This window comes from Euprymna scolopes, chromosome 3 (assembly GCF_053919585.1).
Source record: "Euprymna scolopes isolate OS-2025 chromosome 3, ASM5391958v1, whole genome shotgun sequence".
Taxonomy (NCBI): Eukaryota; Metazoa; Mollusca; class Cephalopoda; order Sepiida; family Sepiolidae; genus Euprymna; species Euprymna scolopes.
The window spans coordinates 129426754-129443360 of NC_136484.1; the positions used below are offsets into that span (position 1 = coordinate 129426754).

A 16607-nucleotide genomic window follows, 5' to 3' on the forward strand; every position below is an offset into this window, starting at 1 on the left:
TTTCAAATACACCAATAAACACTGTTTTTCGAGCCGACTAAACGTTACATTAAATGAAAAGGGTTTATATTACTAAACACAGATACAAAGAAGTTGTCAAAAAATAAATATATAACAAATAAATGTTATCAAAGGCAAGAAAAGTAAGTGTTCTACCTAACTGGATAAGATTTTAGTGTTTTTATGTAATGTATAATCGGTTCAAAAACATTCAATGTTTATCAGTATATCTGAAAAATACAAATGGCGGCAGACTGTATCGAACATGTTAAGTTTGGGGAAATTTTGGGAAAATGAGTTTAAACTAAAAATACTGTTAGGAACTCACTCAATATATGTTACCATGATGTAGGCTGGCATATAATCGGTGGTTTTAAACTTTTGCTCGATACAGGTGACGACTTTTAAAAATCCCTTTTAGTGATTACCTGGTGTGAGGATATTTGTACAACTAAACGGCAAATCTGCTCAAAAAAATCCGGTATTATTTTACTTTAAGGCCCGTTTCACGTTCATATATAACGAAATATTTTATTGTAGATTTTGGTGTGCTAAAAACGAATCTGCAAACCGTTTACGTAGCAAAAAAAAAGTTTTCATGACATTCATGAAATTACTTTTTCGAAAAGTGGGTGATCACTTTTCAATGTAAATTTAACTTAGAATGAGCACCCACTTTCTGGCCACCTGAGAGAGGGGGCATTTTTCTGTTTCTTGGCTAAAAAGTTTTTTGTTTGATTTCTTTTGCATGGTAATAACCCCTGAACTCTGGGACTATTTTCCATTTAACAGCCGTAGCCTTCGTTTACGCTATGCGTAAGCATAAACGAAAGCTGTTTAGCCAATAAACATGGGAAAAAATCCCCCCTCTCTCAGGTGGCTAGAAAGTGGGTGCTCATTTTAAGTTAAATTTACATGGAAAAGTGATTGCCACTTTTTTCGAAAAAGTAATTTCTTCATATCATAAAAACTATTTTTTTGTGACGGAAATGGTTTGCAGATTCGTTTTTAGCACACCAAAATCTACAAAAAAAATTTTGTTATTTACGAACGTGAGACGCACAGCCCTTAATGGAAAATTATATCAAAAATCCCGGGGGAAAATAGTTTTCAATAAAAACAGCAAATGAATTCGATAGAAAAAAAATGGATGCTTTTTTTTTGTTCTTTCTGTGTGTTTCTTGGCTTAAAAGTCTTTTTGTTTGATTTCTTTTGCATGGTATTAACCCCTGAACTCTGGGACTATTTTCCATTTCACAGACGTAGGCTTTGTTTATGCTATGCGTGAGCATAAACGAAAACTGTTAAATATAGCATTCGCGTACCAAACTGCCTTGTAAAAAAAACCTTTAAGCCAATAAACACGAAAATAAATGCCCCTTCCTCAGGTGGCCAGAAAGTGGGTGCTCATTTTAAGTTTAAATTTAGATGGAAAAGTGATCACACCACTTTTCGGAAAAAAAAATTTCTTCAGATCATGAAAACTATTTTGATACTCCTTGGGCGTTGAGTTCCATGGCGACCCGCAGAATTATTTAATGGTCGTTCCCTTAGTACCCCCCTAGTAGCAGTGTCAGAAATTTCGTGAAAATAGCGAATAATTCCACCCCATCTTTCCAAGCTTATAACTCCTCGAAAAATGCAATTCAAGCCCTAATGTTTTTTTCAATTAAAGGAGCAAGGACCAAGATTTCATTAAAAAAAAAAAAAAAAAAAAGGTGTTTTTTTTTAAAAAAGGTTTTAAACTTCGGACTTTACTTTAAATTCTAAAAGAACACTGTTTTTTTTGTTTTAAATTTGAATATATTATTCAATATTATTATTGACCTTTTCTCTTCAATTTGTGAGTAAATAATTATGTACTTATCGGGTTCTAAATTAATTTTTATTAAGACATTTACAAAATGGGAGGCGTGAATTATTCGACCCCCTGTCTTTCCAAGCTTATAACTCCTCGAAAAATGTAATTCAAGCCCTAATTTTTTTTTTCAATTAAAGGAGCAAGGACCAAGGTTCCATTAAAAAAAAAAAAAGAAAAAAACAAATAACGTGGTTTAAAAAAAAGGTTTTAAACTTCAAACTTTACAGATAAAATTCTAAAAGAACACTGTTTTTTTTTTAAAAAATTTGAATATATTATGTATTGACCTTTTTCTCTTCAATTTGTGAGTAAATTAATTATTTACTTTCGGGTTACTAAATTAAGTATTTACTTTTTAATAGACACTTAAAAATTGGGATGGGGGGTTCGTGAATTTAAAAAAAAAAACGTTTGTCTAAAAATATTATATTCGATTTATTGGAAAGAACATAAAATTTCACATTGACCCTGAAAATACCGTAAAAATAGAATCAATAGAAAAATTTTGATAGATTTTTAAAATTTAAAAATTGAAAAATATTGAGTTTAAAAATTGAAAAATATTGAGTTTGGAAAAATTCATTACTGTTTAAAAAAAAAAAAAAAAATATTTCTATTACTTTTAAAACAACTGTAATAGTTTATTTTGGAAGTATAATCCATAAAGAAAATAAATAACCCACTTTTAACAGAGAAATTCTGAGATTTTTATATTGTATTCGCAGTTTCGTGTTAGGGGTGTCAAAAATTCCTACAAAAATTCTGATACTGCTACCCCCCTAGTCAAGGCTAACGCATGCGCACGTAACATTTTTTATTTATTTACTTACGTGGTGGAGTTTCTATACTGATAGGTTTTTTGAAATTTTTTCACTGGATTATTATTGATTGAACACTAACCAGATTATGAAAAAAAATTGAAAAAAAAAAAAAAAATCATTTCAGCATTTGAAAGGGATACTCACTTTTTAGTTACCACGTTCTGGTAAATCGGTCACTTTTTATTTATTTATTTTTTTTTTTTTCTAAATACGGAAGTGTCTTCGGGAGATATAAAATGGTCGCATGTTGACGAAGCAATGTATCGGGAGGCGTACGGGATTAAAAATTATTGGTAAATTTTTAGATTAGGTCCACCTCCTCAATTTTCTTTTAAATGACGACTTGAAATGGTTTTCGACTATGCTGAATACGAAAATCGCATCGAAATTTTGCAGAAATAAGTAGTTATCAAGATATAAAAAGTTTTATTATGCATTGTAATCTTTGGCGGCCATCTTTTTTACGTGTGTGTATTTGTTTATGGCGCGTGTGCACGTAAAAAGATGGCCGCCGAAGAATACAATGCATAATACAACTATTTATTTCCGCAAAATTTCAATGTAATTTGCGTGTTCAGCATACTCAGAAACCTATAAATGTCGTCATTGAAAGGAAAATTGTGGAGGTGGACCTAATCTAAAAAAATACCAAATTATTAAACATTTCTCCAGCATGTTAGTGAAATTTATAATACTTTAAAAAAATTAAAAAGAAACAAAACAAAAGTTTTGAAAAAAACTCACCTTTCACAAAAACAATTTAAAAAAAAAAAAAAACACAAACTGACTAAATAAGTAAAAAAAAAAAATAATTAAAAATCTCGAAACTTTATTTTCATGAAAACAATAAAAAAAAGTCCTGTTCTCTCTATTTTTTTTTCTTTGAGAAACAAATATATTTCTGACTTACAAATGCGGTAGAGACTCATTATTTTTATTTTCTATGGTTTTGATATACCGCGTTTTTATTGCTTACAAAATGGGTGACTGATTTATCAGAACGTTGTAACTAAAAAGTGAGCACCACTTTCAAATGTCGAAATAATGATTTCTTTTTTACATTTTTTTTTTTAATAATCTGTTTAATTAGTGTCCAATCAATAATAATCCAGTGAAAAAAAATTCCAAAAACCTATAAGTATAGAAATTAAGCATGGGAGTAATGGTTGTACAACAATGTAACGTCGCCTTTCGCACTTTTACAAACATTTTTTAAAAAAAGTAACTAAACCATTTATTGATAATTTGTCACGTGTACAAACATTTATTTATTTACGTAGGCTTAACTCCTTTCATGAATAAGAAAAGTTTTACTCTTTAAGAATAATAAAAGGAAAAAGTTACTGAACATTTATAAAAGGACTTCTTTTCATGAAGGCCAGAGGAATAGTTGGCCGAAAATTCGTGAAACAACAACAATAAATAAAAATGGTGCTAATGCAGAGAGCCGCGCTATTTTTTAAATCATATTTCCACGTTTAAATAACGTTTTACGATATGTTTTTTTTTTTATTTATTCAATTGTAAGGTTAAAGTACAGAATAGGTACAAAACATCCTTACCTCCCCATGTTAAGAATGACTTTTTAAATAATAACATTATTTCAGCACGGATCACTCTCTGCATGAGTAATCTTATATAGAAAAAAAAACTCAAAAGCAAACAACAAACTTTTTTTTTTTTTTTGGCCTTATATAATAAAGAAAAGATGTGTAAATTAAAAAATTTGGAAGATAAACAAATGAAATGTCTTTTTTTGTTTTGTTTTTTTTTACTTATCAAGTTAACAGAAAATTAAACCTTTCGTCAATTCGTGGCTGTGAAATGAATCGAACCGGAAGTTCAGTTTTATCAACAGAACAGATTCGCAGAAACGATAAATAAATATATTTATTTTATTTAATATTTTAATTTTAATTAGGTAAATTTATTTTAATAACATAAAAACATACCTCGACTCTAAAAATGGGTTGTCTGAAAATTTCAAATAAATTGGTAACGTATAAACATGGTTTTATTTCTTTAGAACGAACCAACTTTACATTTTTATATATATAGATAAATAAATATACATAAAAATAAACATACATGCAATATGTACCGTTTAAAGAGAGGGTTTTTTTTTTTTTGTTAATTAAAACAATGCAAAAAAAAAATAGGACATTTTTGAAAAATACGAAAGAAAACTAATGTGCACAAAAAAAATAAAAGTCAATTGTAATTTATGCGCGCCTTAAAATAAGCATGCAAAAAGTATTTGTCGAAAAGAAAAATCGCACAGAAAATGCTTGCAAAAAAAAAAAAAAAAAAAAAAAAAAGTGATGCAAAAACTATTTGTCAAAAAGGAAATTTATAAAGAAAAGGTTTTAAAAAAGTGACTTTTTTTTCTTTTTTTATTCCAATAAAAGTATTAGTTACGCATTAGTATGCTAAAGTGTAAATACAAACAAAATGGATGCCCAGGACTAATTTTTTTTTTAAGTATATAGAAATTTATATACATACAGGCCCATGAAAAAATTATTGTCGAATCCCCCAACAAGTTTTAAAGAAAAATGCTTTAACTTTATTCTTGTTGCAGGTTTTGTGAATACATCAGCGATATTTTGTTCTGATATGTAATTCAAAATAATGGATTCCTTTTTTACCTCGTTTTTTATGAAATGGTATTTTATATCTATATGCTTAGATCTTTGGTTGATTATTGTGTTTTGTGCTAAGACTATTCTGGCTTGATTATCACAATTACTACAGGGCTTTTAGTTAATTCTGGCTCTAAAATAGTTTTTAGGATATTTTTCAGGTAGAGTGCTTCCTAGGTCGTGTGTGTGATCGCAATAAATTCTGCTTCACACATAGAGAGAGATACAATCTGTTGGTTTTTTAGATTTCCATGAAATAATAGGCCCATTTTCTGAGAGTCTGAAACAATATCCAGATATAGTTTTTCGATCTTCATTGTTTCCCCAATCTGAATCCGAAAATCCTTCTAATTTTAGGGGATTTTTTGATTTTCTAAATACTAACTTCTGTTCTTTAGTTCCTTTTAAATAACGAAGGACTTGTTTAGCTCTGTTTAATCCTTCATTGTCGGTCTTGATAATTTTTGTGACAGTTTTGTTACTGTATAGCATATGTCGGGTCTGGTCGCAGTCATTAAATATACAAGACTACTTATAATTTCTCGGTATAATTTATCATTTATTATTTCAGATTCTGTGTGCATATTTTTATTAATATCATTTTCGACCGGTGTAGAGCGTTTCTTGCACTCTCCCATTCCAAATTTTAATAATATTTTGTCAATGTATCTCGACTGATTCATCGTAATAAGTCCTTTCTTTTGAGTAAATTCTATCCCCAGAAACCAGGATATTTTGCCAAGATTGGTCATTTTGAATCTTTTACTTAATTTGTTCTTAACAATCAACATTATGTCACAATTTGAAGCAATTAAAATATCATCGACCCATAAAACCAAAATCAGTAGTTTATTGTCTTTGTGTTGAGTATATAAACAGGGGTCTGCAGCACATTGTCTAAATTGTTGTTTAATCATATAATCATGAAATACTGTACTCCAACACTGAGCACTCTGCTTTAGACTGTGCATTGACTTATTAAGTTGCCACACACTATTTTTATTTTTCATTATAAATCTCTCTGGAGGGGTAATATAAATTTCACAGTCTATTAGGGCATTCAAATAAGCATTTTTTTTTCACGTCCATTTGATGGTTGTTTAGGTCATATTGTGATGCGATTTGCAATAAAATTCTGATTGTCGTTAGGTTTGTGGTCGGTGAAAACGTAGAAAAATATTCTACACCATAAATTTGAGAGTATCTTCTAGCAACAAATCTAGCTTTATACTGTTCAACGCCTGATGCTGTAGTCTTTTTTGTAAAGAGACATCTTGTAGAAATAACATGTTTATCTCTTGGGAGAGGTACTACCGTATAGGTGTTATTTTCGGTCAAAGCTTCTATTTCTTTTTTCATGGCTATTTTCCATTGATCACAATGTTCCGAATTAATTGCTTTGTTAAAGCTTTTTGGCATATTTTCCATGGAATAGCAATAGTCGATTTGATAATCTTTTATACTGTCGACTACAAAAAAATCGGGTCGCCTTCTATTTCTTTTGGGATATCTTTCGACTTTATCATCATCATCATCATCATAGATACTCTTGTCTGTCATCTTTATTGTCTTCATTTGTTTTAATACTTTGAGGAAATATAATTTCATCCTCTTCATATGACGGGGTTTTGTCTTTAAAGTTAAATGTGTCTGTGAATTTTACACATCGGATTCTTTTTATTTTATTTTTCTCTGGAAAAAATACTAAATTGGCTGAACTATTTTTATTGTATCCAAGAAATATACCTCTATCGGTTTTAATATTTAATTTACTCTTTTTATCTATATATGCAAAGCAAGTTGAACTAAATATATGCATTCAGTTTAAATTAGGTTTTTTACCACAGAAAGCTTCATATGGGGTTTTAGAGTGTTTTGTTAAAGCACCTGTTGCGTATATAGGCAGCCGCCATAAGTGCGTACGTCCAGAGGTTTTTGGAGAGTTTAGATTCAATGAGTAGGCATCTTGTCCGCTATGCACGTTCTGCAGTCCCGTTTTGGTGTGGCGATCTAGGAGCTGATTTTCCATGCTTGATACGATGGTTAATTAGTAAAAGTTCAAAGTCTTTATTAGCGAATTCCGTACCATTGTCAGAGCGAATACACTCTACTTTACCGTACTGTCGGCTAAATTTTTTTTTAGTTGCTAGCAGGGTATCAGATTTGTTCTGTAAAAAGTAAACCATTATTAAACCTGAATGGCCATCTACGAAATTCAACACATATCTATAATGTTCTCTGGCAATTGATTCCACGGGACCGTTAAAGTCACAGTGCACCATTGATAGGATTTTTGTGAGAACTGTCTACTGCAAACCAGTCACCTCTCAGGACTTGTGTAGGACAACGAACCATCGGAAACGGTTCTGAAACTAAACATGGCTTACACTTCTAGACCATCTATATTTAAATCATATAAAAATAATTGTATGTACATTAAACGCTGTTGATATGTTATAAAAGAATTATTTAAGTTTATAGGTAAAATAAGAAAATAAATAATGCATCAAGGTAAATGTGTTAATACATGAAATAGAAAGTCTACAATAAAGAAACGGGTCCTAATAAGAATAAGAGAGACCACCTTGGAAACACTTCAGATCAAAGTATGGACACTTATATCCTAAAATCCTAAAACTAAAGTATAGTCACCCCCCCCCCGAGATACTCCGACCAGAGTCAAATGTACCTCTCCTTCTCTCCTCCCTCTTTCACTCTCTACTCTATTCTTTGCCACATCTTTACCCCCTAATTCTCACCAACCCATCCTCATGAACTAACCTCACTTTCTTTTTCAGGGTTTAAGTCACACTCAATATATTTTTTTATATACAAAATGAATGAATCTTAATTTTGGCTTCTGTGTTGCTCTTTTTTCGGTTTGATGAGATGGGTTTCTCTCAATTGAGATTCTACTGAAACATGTATGCACATATGTAACCAATAATGTTTGTATAATAAAGATAATATATACCTGCTCTGTCCTCCATTGAGCACTCTTCAATAAACACAGGTATTTTAGTGGATCTACATCTAGGAAAGCAAACTATACAATCATTATATATATATATATATATATATATATATATATATATATATATATAGTGTGTGTGTGTGTATTGCTTGATTTATTTTCTAAGTCTTTGTAAGGTATGTTCAATACATCTCATATCAAACTAGCACAATTATTGAGCTTTTTATCGTAGAAAAGTGTGTCATCCTCATGTATCGCTGAAAAGGCTTCTCTTGTGTTGACAAAAGGAAAACAGTTTGCACAAAATGTTGTCAATTGTTAACTTTACATGTTTGCTTTTCTTCTTGATTGGTTTCCAGATTTGTAAGAGCCATGAAGATGTTATCCTAAATACTTGATTAAGACTTCTAAAATTTTAAAAGAAATCAAGAAATCAGTAACTAGTAATATATATTTAAAAAAATGATTACTTATATTCTCAAATCTATAGCACTTTTCAATATTGGATCTGTTTTCCACATCTGTCACCAGCATGCTCTCTACACAAAATCTAGACATTAATTGTCTCCAATTGACACTAGGAGAAACCAGCTATCACTGACATTCGACATTATAGTGAGGCAATAAAAAAATGTTTAATAACTCTTTGATTTATATCGTTTTCATTTACTAGAAAAAAAATCTAGCATCTAATTTGGTTTTAAACAATTTCTTATACATTACAAGGAGCATTCCAAAAGTAATGTCTCCTATTTTTTAATTCCGTCCTAATAAATCAAAAGGCATGCACATTACGTTGTTATTAAGACTGAACTTATGCATTCACAGTTCCATCTTTGTTGTGAAACTCTAAGAAAAATACTCCTCTTGTGGATGTACGTCAGAAGCAGAGATGCGTTATTGAATTCCTCCATACAGAAAAAATTAAACCAATCAACATTCACCAGCACCTATTGAATGCCTGTTGTCAGCACAATTAGGAGATGGGTTCCTAGATTTCAGAGTAGTGACAAAGTGTGAGTGACAAAGTGCACTCCGGACGCTTATGCACAACCACCACCCTATCCTGGCAAAAGTGCATTGAGAATGGTGGTGACTATGTAGAAAAATAAATTCTGGGACACAAAAGGTCACTCGTTTAATGGTTTCACTACCATCTTCGTAGTTCTTCAACTTCTTTTTTTTTTAGTTAAAAAATAGGATGCATTACTTTTAGAACGAACCCTCATATATATTACAAAGTATTTTGATTTTAAACAAGACTTATAATACGATGAACTTGCTTTGATTCCAATTCATTTTTGGTTATAGTCAACTATTTCCAGCATAGTGTTGTCAGAAGCGGTGACAAGGCAAATCAGTTACTTCACTTTTATTGTTCTTCAGTATTTCTATTGAGAAGTGATTTATTGAAATAAAATATAAGAAAACGACATTATTAAAAAGTATTCAATAAAGATTAACAAAATTATACAGATAAAAATAACACATCTTTATTTGCACTTTTTATTTAGCTTTTATTTTATTTGAAATTTTATAACAAAAATATGTTTATGAAATTATAAAAATGAAAAGTTTTTTTAATTTTAAAAATAAAAGTTTTTATTTGAATTCATATAATAAATATATGTTTATGAAAGTATAAAAATGAAATCACTGAAATTAAAATAAATGAAATTAAAATCAAAATAACAAATGAAATTATTGAAATCAAAATAGCAAATGAAATTATTGAAATCAAAATAGCAAATGAAATTATTGAAATCAAAATAGCAAATGAAATTATTGAAATCAAAATAGCAAATGAAATTATTGAAATCAAAATAGCAAATGAAATTATTGAAATCAAAATAACCAAATTTAAAAAATCATTGTAAGAGAAAAAAAAAAAGCAAAGTAACTGATTTGTCTTGTCATTTCTTCCAGAAATTAGGAAGTATGTTAGCTGACTATAACCTCATTTTCTTCACGCTTATAACAGTGTTTTGACAATGTCTTGTTTTTTTTTATTCAGAGAACGATTATTGAATGGAATGTTGGTCCAGAAAATAACTTTTTCAAAAGTTTATAAATATTTATTTTAAATGAAGCAGTTCTTTAGGAATATACTTTTTAATAGTAAAAAAATGGGCATATCTTATAATAAGAACCATTTCATATTTCAATTAAAAAAAAAAAAAAAAAAAAAATTGTTCAAATTAATAAATCAAAATACTTACAGTCTGCTGCTGTGAAATTTGGCAAGGAGTCATAGCTTTTCTCTTGTGTCATAATAGAGGACATGATGTCAATATAGTAGGAGAAGGGGGTGACCCGTAAGCCGCGCACCACCACATCAGATAAGTGATAGGGGTAGAGCATAAGGTGCTCACGGCTGTAAAGCAAGAGCTCTTCATAATAACGTCGTTCATCTTTGCGAAATGTTTTTACTACAAAAGATGAAAGAAAGCATTATTACATCGGTTTGAAATAAGTCAAAAGAAAAAAATACAAAAGAACATTTTAAGAAAATAAACTAATTTTTAGAACATAGAATTAAAAAATTATTTTTGTTTTTTGGTAGAAAAAATATAAAAAAAAAATATACAGCAATACTAAATAGTATCTGAATGTAAATAAAATATTAATCCTTTTGCTAAACAAAATATCCCCCCCCCCAAAAAAAAATATAGATAACTTGAAGTTGAGGTGGTATTCAAATTGTTTTTTTTTTCCTGTTCACTGACATTTAGCTTGCATTTTACCTTATTTCTTCCATCTTCTTCATACCACAAAAATGTTAGGCATATGTACGTTTACTTTTATTATGGAGATTTATTTTTTTTTTAATTGAAGTCAGATAAGTTTCACACATCTTAATTCATTATAACTAGTGTTGGGACGATTCCTAAATTTTTTCCAATTCCGATTCCAGGAAAATGTTGATTAACGATTCTGATACCAAGAAGGATTCTAATTCTCATGAGTTTGTTGTTTTGAAATATACCATTATATAATCAAAAGTTTTTGTGTAGCGAAAAAATTTGGTACAACGAAAAAGTGGAAATATAATTAAGGGAATTTCGAAAACGATTTGATTTTTTTTGTAAAATTTTTTTCATTGATTATAAAAGTCAAAACAAATATTTTAATCATCAATTAAACATGCATCATGAAATTAATAACAATCAATTTCAGGAGTCATTTTATATATTAAAAAATATAAAGAAAAAGTAAGTCATGATTAATTCAACAAAAATACAACACCCAATTTCAAGAGGAAGACCATGTTTTGTTTATCTTTTGATATTCATTTTTTTGTTAAATTATTTTCTCTTCGATAACTCTTTAAAATTTAACTTTTTTTTTCTGCAGCTTCAATCACTAACTGATTTTTATTCCACTTTCTAAAATATTCTTATTTCTAAATGAAATTTAAAAATAACTAAATCTTTGATAAAATTTTTAGCCTTTTATATTTAATTGTCTCAAATTATCTCTATTCATTTATTTGACTTTTAAAAAATATTTTTAACAATAATGTTATTTTTTAAATCTAAATAAATTCGTTTGGTGAAGGTTACCTTACGCTACAACAGAACACCGACCAATTTGGCTTTTTAAAGGTATTCGAGGTCATTGACAATGAATATGATAATTAAATCTGCCGCAAATTTATCATTTGCATGGTATGAACCCCTAGACCTTGGGACTATTTTGTGCCATTTCACCACCTTCGATAGTGTTTTTCTTTCGTTCGTGTGCAAATGGGCATAGTGAAGTGTCTTATCACATCGTGTAGGAATCTTTCTAATAAAGTTTAAAAAAAAAAAATGTGGTCTATTTTTTCTTTTTTATATCTTACGTAATTTTAATGCTTTTTTTTAATCGATCAAAAAATAAAGTTTTCACGAGCGGTTTGCAAAAACATAAGCAGCAAACACATTTTTATGTTTTCCATTCTTTTTTTTGTGGAGTGTATTCCATTAACAGGTGCTTCTGCAGTTTAATTAACCGTTTTTCCGTAAGTAATGCACCAACATTTACCATTTCACACAGATTCTGTTTATATTGGCGGTGAAATGGCACAAAATAGTCCCAAGGTCTAGGGATTCATACCAAGCAAACGGTAAATTTGCGCTGGGTTTGATTATCAGATTCATTGTCAGCGACCTCGAATAGCCCTGAAAAAAACAAATTAGAGTGGTCGGTGTCCCATTGTAGCGTAAGGTAACATTTACCATTGGTTTATTTCTATATTCATTTTTATTATATAATTATATACTTATCGTCCTTTAATGTTTATTCTTATTTAATGTCTTAATTTACCTCTTTATTTCTATATGAAAAAGGAAATTTTTAGTAATTGTTTATTTCTGTTAAATAAAAGTCATTTATTGAACTTTCGAAATCGCCTCCGCCTAAATGCTGTTTCTGACAACCTTTTTATTTTTTGTTAGAGGTTGGGAAACATTTACCTATGCTCACATCACGACTGTGATACCAGGCATCGGTGAATGTCAACCAAGCCCCTACAGTCCTTTAGTTGAACGACTCTAAGTGACTAGTCAGTTTGCAAAGTAAGGGTTCGAAGGATTTTAAAAAAAAAAAAAGTTACTTTTTTCCTTTTTTAATAAATTTTTCACATTTTCTTTTTTGTTTTTATTGTGCAAAAAAGTTCCAAAAGAAATGTTTAATTGCTTCATTCGCAGAATATTTTAATAAAATGTAAATTTCTAAAAGAAAAAAAAAATTAAATTCACTTACCGCATTGTTCTATTAAACCTTTTATTGTTTAAATAATTTGACTTTGCTGGTTTTATTTTTAAAAGATATAAAAGTTGACAAGACATTTTTCATTTATTAATTAATGGAAAAGTGTCGGTAAAAAAAAAAAAAAAAAAACTTGCCAAAAGATAAGCCCCTCCCCCCTTTAAAAAAATTATTTTTTAGTCACCAGTTTGAAAAACCACTGATTTTTAACATGATTTACTCACAATGAGAACACTGTAAAATCTTTTTTCTCTAAGGATTAAGTATTCATCAACTTTTTAGTGGACTTTTGTTTTATATAAGTTTCGAAACAGACACACAACACCTATATATGTGACGGAATAAGAAAACTCATTAAAATAAATAAAGATTACCTTTAAAGTAGTTAATAAAATTCTTACATATCATATTAAATATGTTATAAATATGTTTATAAACAAACAGTTCAACTTAAAAATAAAAGAGAATCTTAATGAAAGAATCGTAAATCTAAGGTATTTCTTAACAATGCGATTCCAATTTCGATTCTCCCCAAATACACGATTCTTACAACGATTCCAATTAAGTGTCACACCACTAGTTATAACAAAATGTTCTTAGTTCAAAATCAATATCTGTCTATAAAGTGATAAGACTGTTAAAAAAAAAAAAAAAAGTGTTATAATATTCATAAAAGCAATAAACTAATTATTTCCTTTAAAATAATGACATATTAAAAAAATAATGAAATTAATTCTAGAAAGAAACTAATAGATCCCCTTAACCTCCTTTAAAATATTACATCTGATGAAAATTGCGTAAAACTATTATCAAGTAAAATTATTTCTTGAAAAATATCAAAGAATAAAGTTATAATAATAGCATACTTGTTATCAATTTAACACAAAAGTACCTCTAAACTTAAAAGAAAACAAGGAAAAATATGAAAGAAGAAAGAGAAATAGAAAAAAAAGGGGGTGTTTTATTAGAGGCAGTGAACTTTGAATTAAAATAAATCACAAAAAAATATTTTTATTATACAAATACGTGGTTTATTCCAGAGATTAATTTTTGGCATTTATGATTACAATACAATTTTGAGTATATATCGCATAATCTAGTCCAGTTTTCACAAATTTTATGCATTAAATTAGGCTGTATTTTGGCAATAATGCGTCAAATGTTGTCTTCCAAGTGGTCTATTGTGTCTGGTTTAGCAGTGTAAACATGGGACTTTACATATTCCCCCTCCTCAATAATCTAATGAGGTTAAAGGGCACGAATAAGGTAGCCAATTAACAGGTACATTTCATGAAATTATTCATTCATCAAATGTTTCTCCAAGTAAATTGATTGTATCATTTGCAATTTGCAAATGCTGCTCAAGTATCAGTTACTTTATGATGAATTGCCAAACTAAGCTAAATTCAAAATAGTCGATAGTTGCAAATTTCTGCAATTTAAAAAAATAGAGTTGTTATTTTAAATTTGCCGATTCTAAAAAAAAAAAAACATTCTGTAAAAACAGAGAGGAAGAGAGAATGGAAGGTGAAAGGTCCACAGTTAGGTTAAAAAAAAATTCGGCCAGGAGAGCAGATTAAATGAGTGAGTGGATAACTAGAAGAAATAAGACACAAAAGAAAAAGGAGGAAGAAAATTTAAACTTTAAAATATTAAGCAAATTAATGAATTTAATTGTTTCATATTATACAATTTTGATATAAAATGTATCATTTTAAAAGATGAACTACTGATACAACCCTGTACTAAACTAAAAATCGAATTCAATAAACAAAAAGTTTGATAAAAAAAAAAAAAAGATAAATATTTGCTCTTATCTTTAAGTAGTGAGATCAGATATTTTGATGTCTGTTCTGTACAATCTATAATTTACAGAAATATTAACATTCCACCAGCCTGAACTTGCCAGTAAGTGATCTCATTCACCCTTACATTTACAGATAATTTTCACTGATTGAGGACTTAACAGTGGACCAAACAAAACTCCAGCATAAAATGTTTAAGTATAAACTTTGGTGCCGAATCAACAATTAATGAAAATAATGATCAACATTTTCTTGCATTCTTCATTTATTGGCCTGATGATTATTTCTTTCCCATCTTGCTCCCATTATCTGACTTAATATATTCTAAATAATGTGTCAAGAAATTTTCAAATCTTGTAGTAGTTTTTTTTTAATCTGTTTTGTTAATACATATTTGCTTTTCGTATTATTTGAATTCTTTGGACTACTGTTCTCATCTTGAGTGCTCAATCTGCAAAGACCCATGGCGTAGTGGATAAAGTACTTGGTAAAATTCACTTGTAAAGTTACTCTTCTGAAGGTTGAGGGTTCAATCCTCAGTATTGGTAACACTGAAAATACAATTGTGAATTACTTAGGATTTCTACCCAGTCATTTTTTCAATCATCGATTTTTGTATGCTTATGGGGGGGGGGGGGCATTCCGATACAAAACTTATCGAAGAACACTGCTAGATACATAAAGTACATTTGTGTGAAATTAAAAATCGGTCCAACCGTTTCAGAGTCCATAGAAAACAAACTTACACACATAAAGTGCCATTTATATAAGCATATATATATATATATATATATATATATATATATATATATATATATATATATATATATATATATATGTGTGTGTGTGTGTGTGTGTGTGTGTGTCTGTGTCTACAAGTCGATAAGAAATGCTTTTATTCTGATGCTAATGTAAAGCAGTTATGAATTGTAAAGGCAATAAGGATTCATGGGTAACAATAGCAAAGCTACAGAGAAAATGCAACAGAAGATTAACATAGAAAACACTGACGAGATGCAAGGATTAGGGATTTAAAATGAAAACAACTTTAATAAGTCATAATCTTTTAATCTTAAATATCAACTGAAGTCATTTAAAATAAACTAAAGCCACATTCAAGAATATTGGATTGAAAAATTTCTCCACTGCATTCCAAGAATACAATCTGGAAATTTTAAAGTCATAATTTTCCTGGCAGTGTTCCTACAGCTCCTCATGATGCAGAATTAGACACAAGTCCAGTTTTTACTGTAGGATGAACCCAGCTGCTCCAAAAGGGGCACTTTAGATTGAGACAAACTTAAATTGCCTCAATGCAGAACGATTTCTCATTCAGTGACAGAGAACAAAAGATGAAATGCAGTATCAGAAAAGATACATCTTACTCATTGCTAAAAGGCAAAGAAGTTGCATAAACAGATTTGGAGTGTAGAGGCAAAAAGTCTAATATTAATATACTTGTAATATGAATGTAGTGATGTGTATGTTGGAAGAAAAGGAATCTAACAAATATTCAGTAACAGCGCTTCTTTTGAGATTTTCAAATAAAAAACAAAATCTTGTAACAATTTAAAGTATATAATTTGGTGCAGTTTTTTTTCTTTTGCATTTTAATTTTTTTATTCATCCATCGTCTTTGTTTCTGTAATACTTTTAATCAAATAAGAGTTTCTACTAGTGATAACTAGGGCTATGACAAGAGAATATTCTTTTCATTGTTTTGACTCTCTAGTATATATCCAACACAGACAA

General features: G+C 29.3%; 1 protein-coding gene across 1 annotated transcript in view; it reads right to left on the reverse strand.

Annotated features, from left to right (window-relative positions):
- Positions 1–16607, reverse strand: part of LOC145259102 (protein FAM91A1-like) — a 131165-nt gene that overhangs the window by 65099 nt on the left and 49459 nt on the right. Inside the window, exon 3 of the mRNA XM_080116760.1 lies at positions 10518–10727. Coding sequence (XP_079972886.1) covers positions 10518–10727 — 210 coding nt within the window. The remainder of the gene's footprint in view (positions 1–10517; positions 10728–16607) is intronic.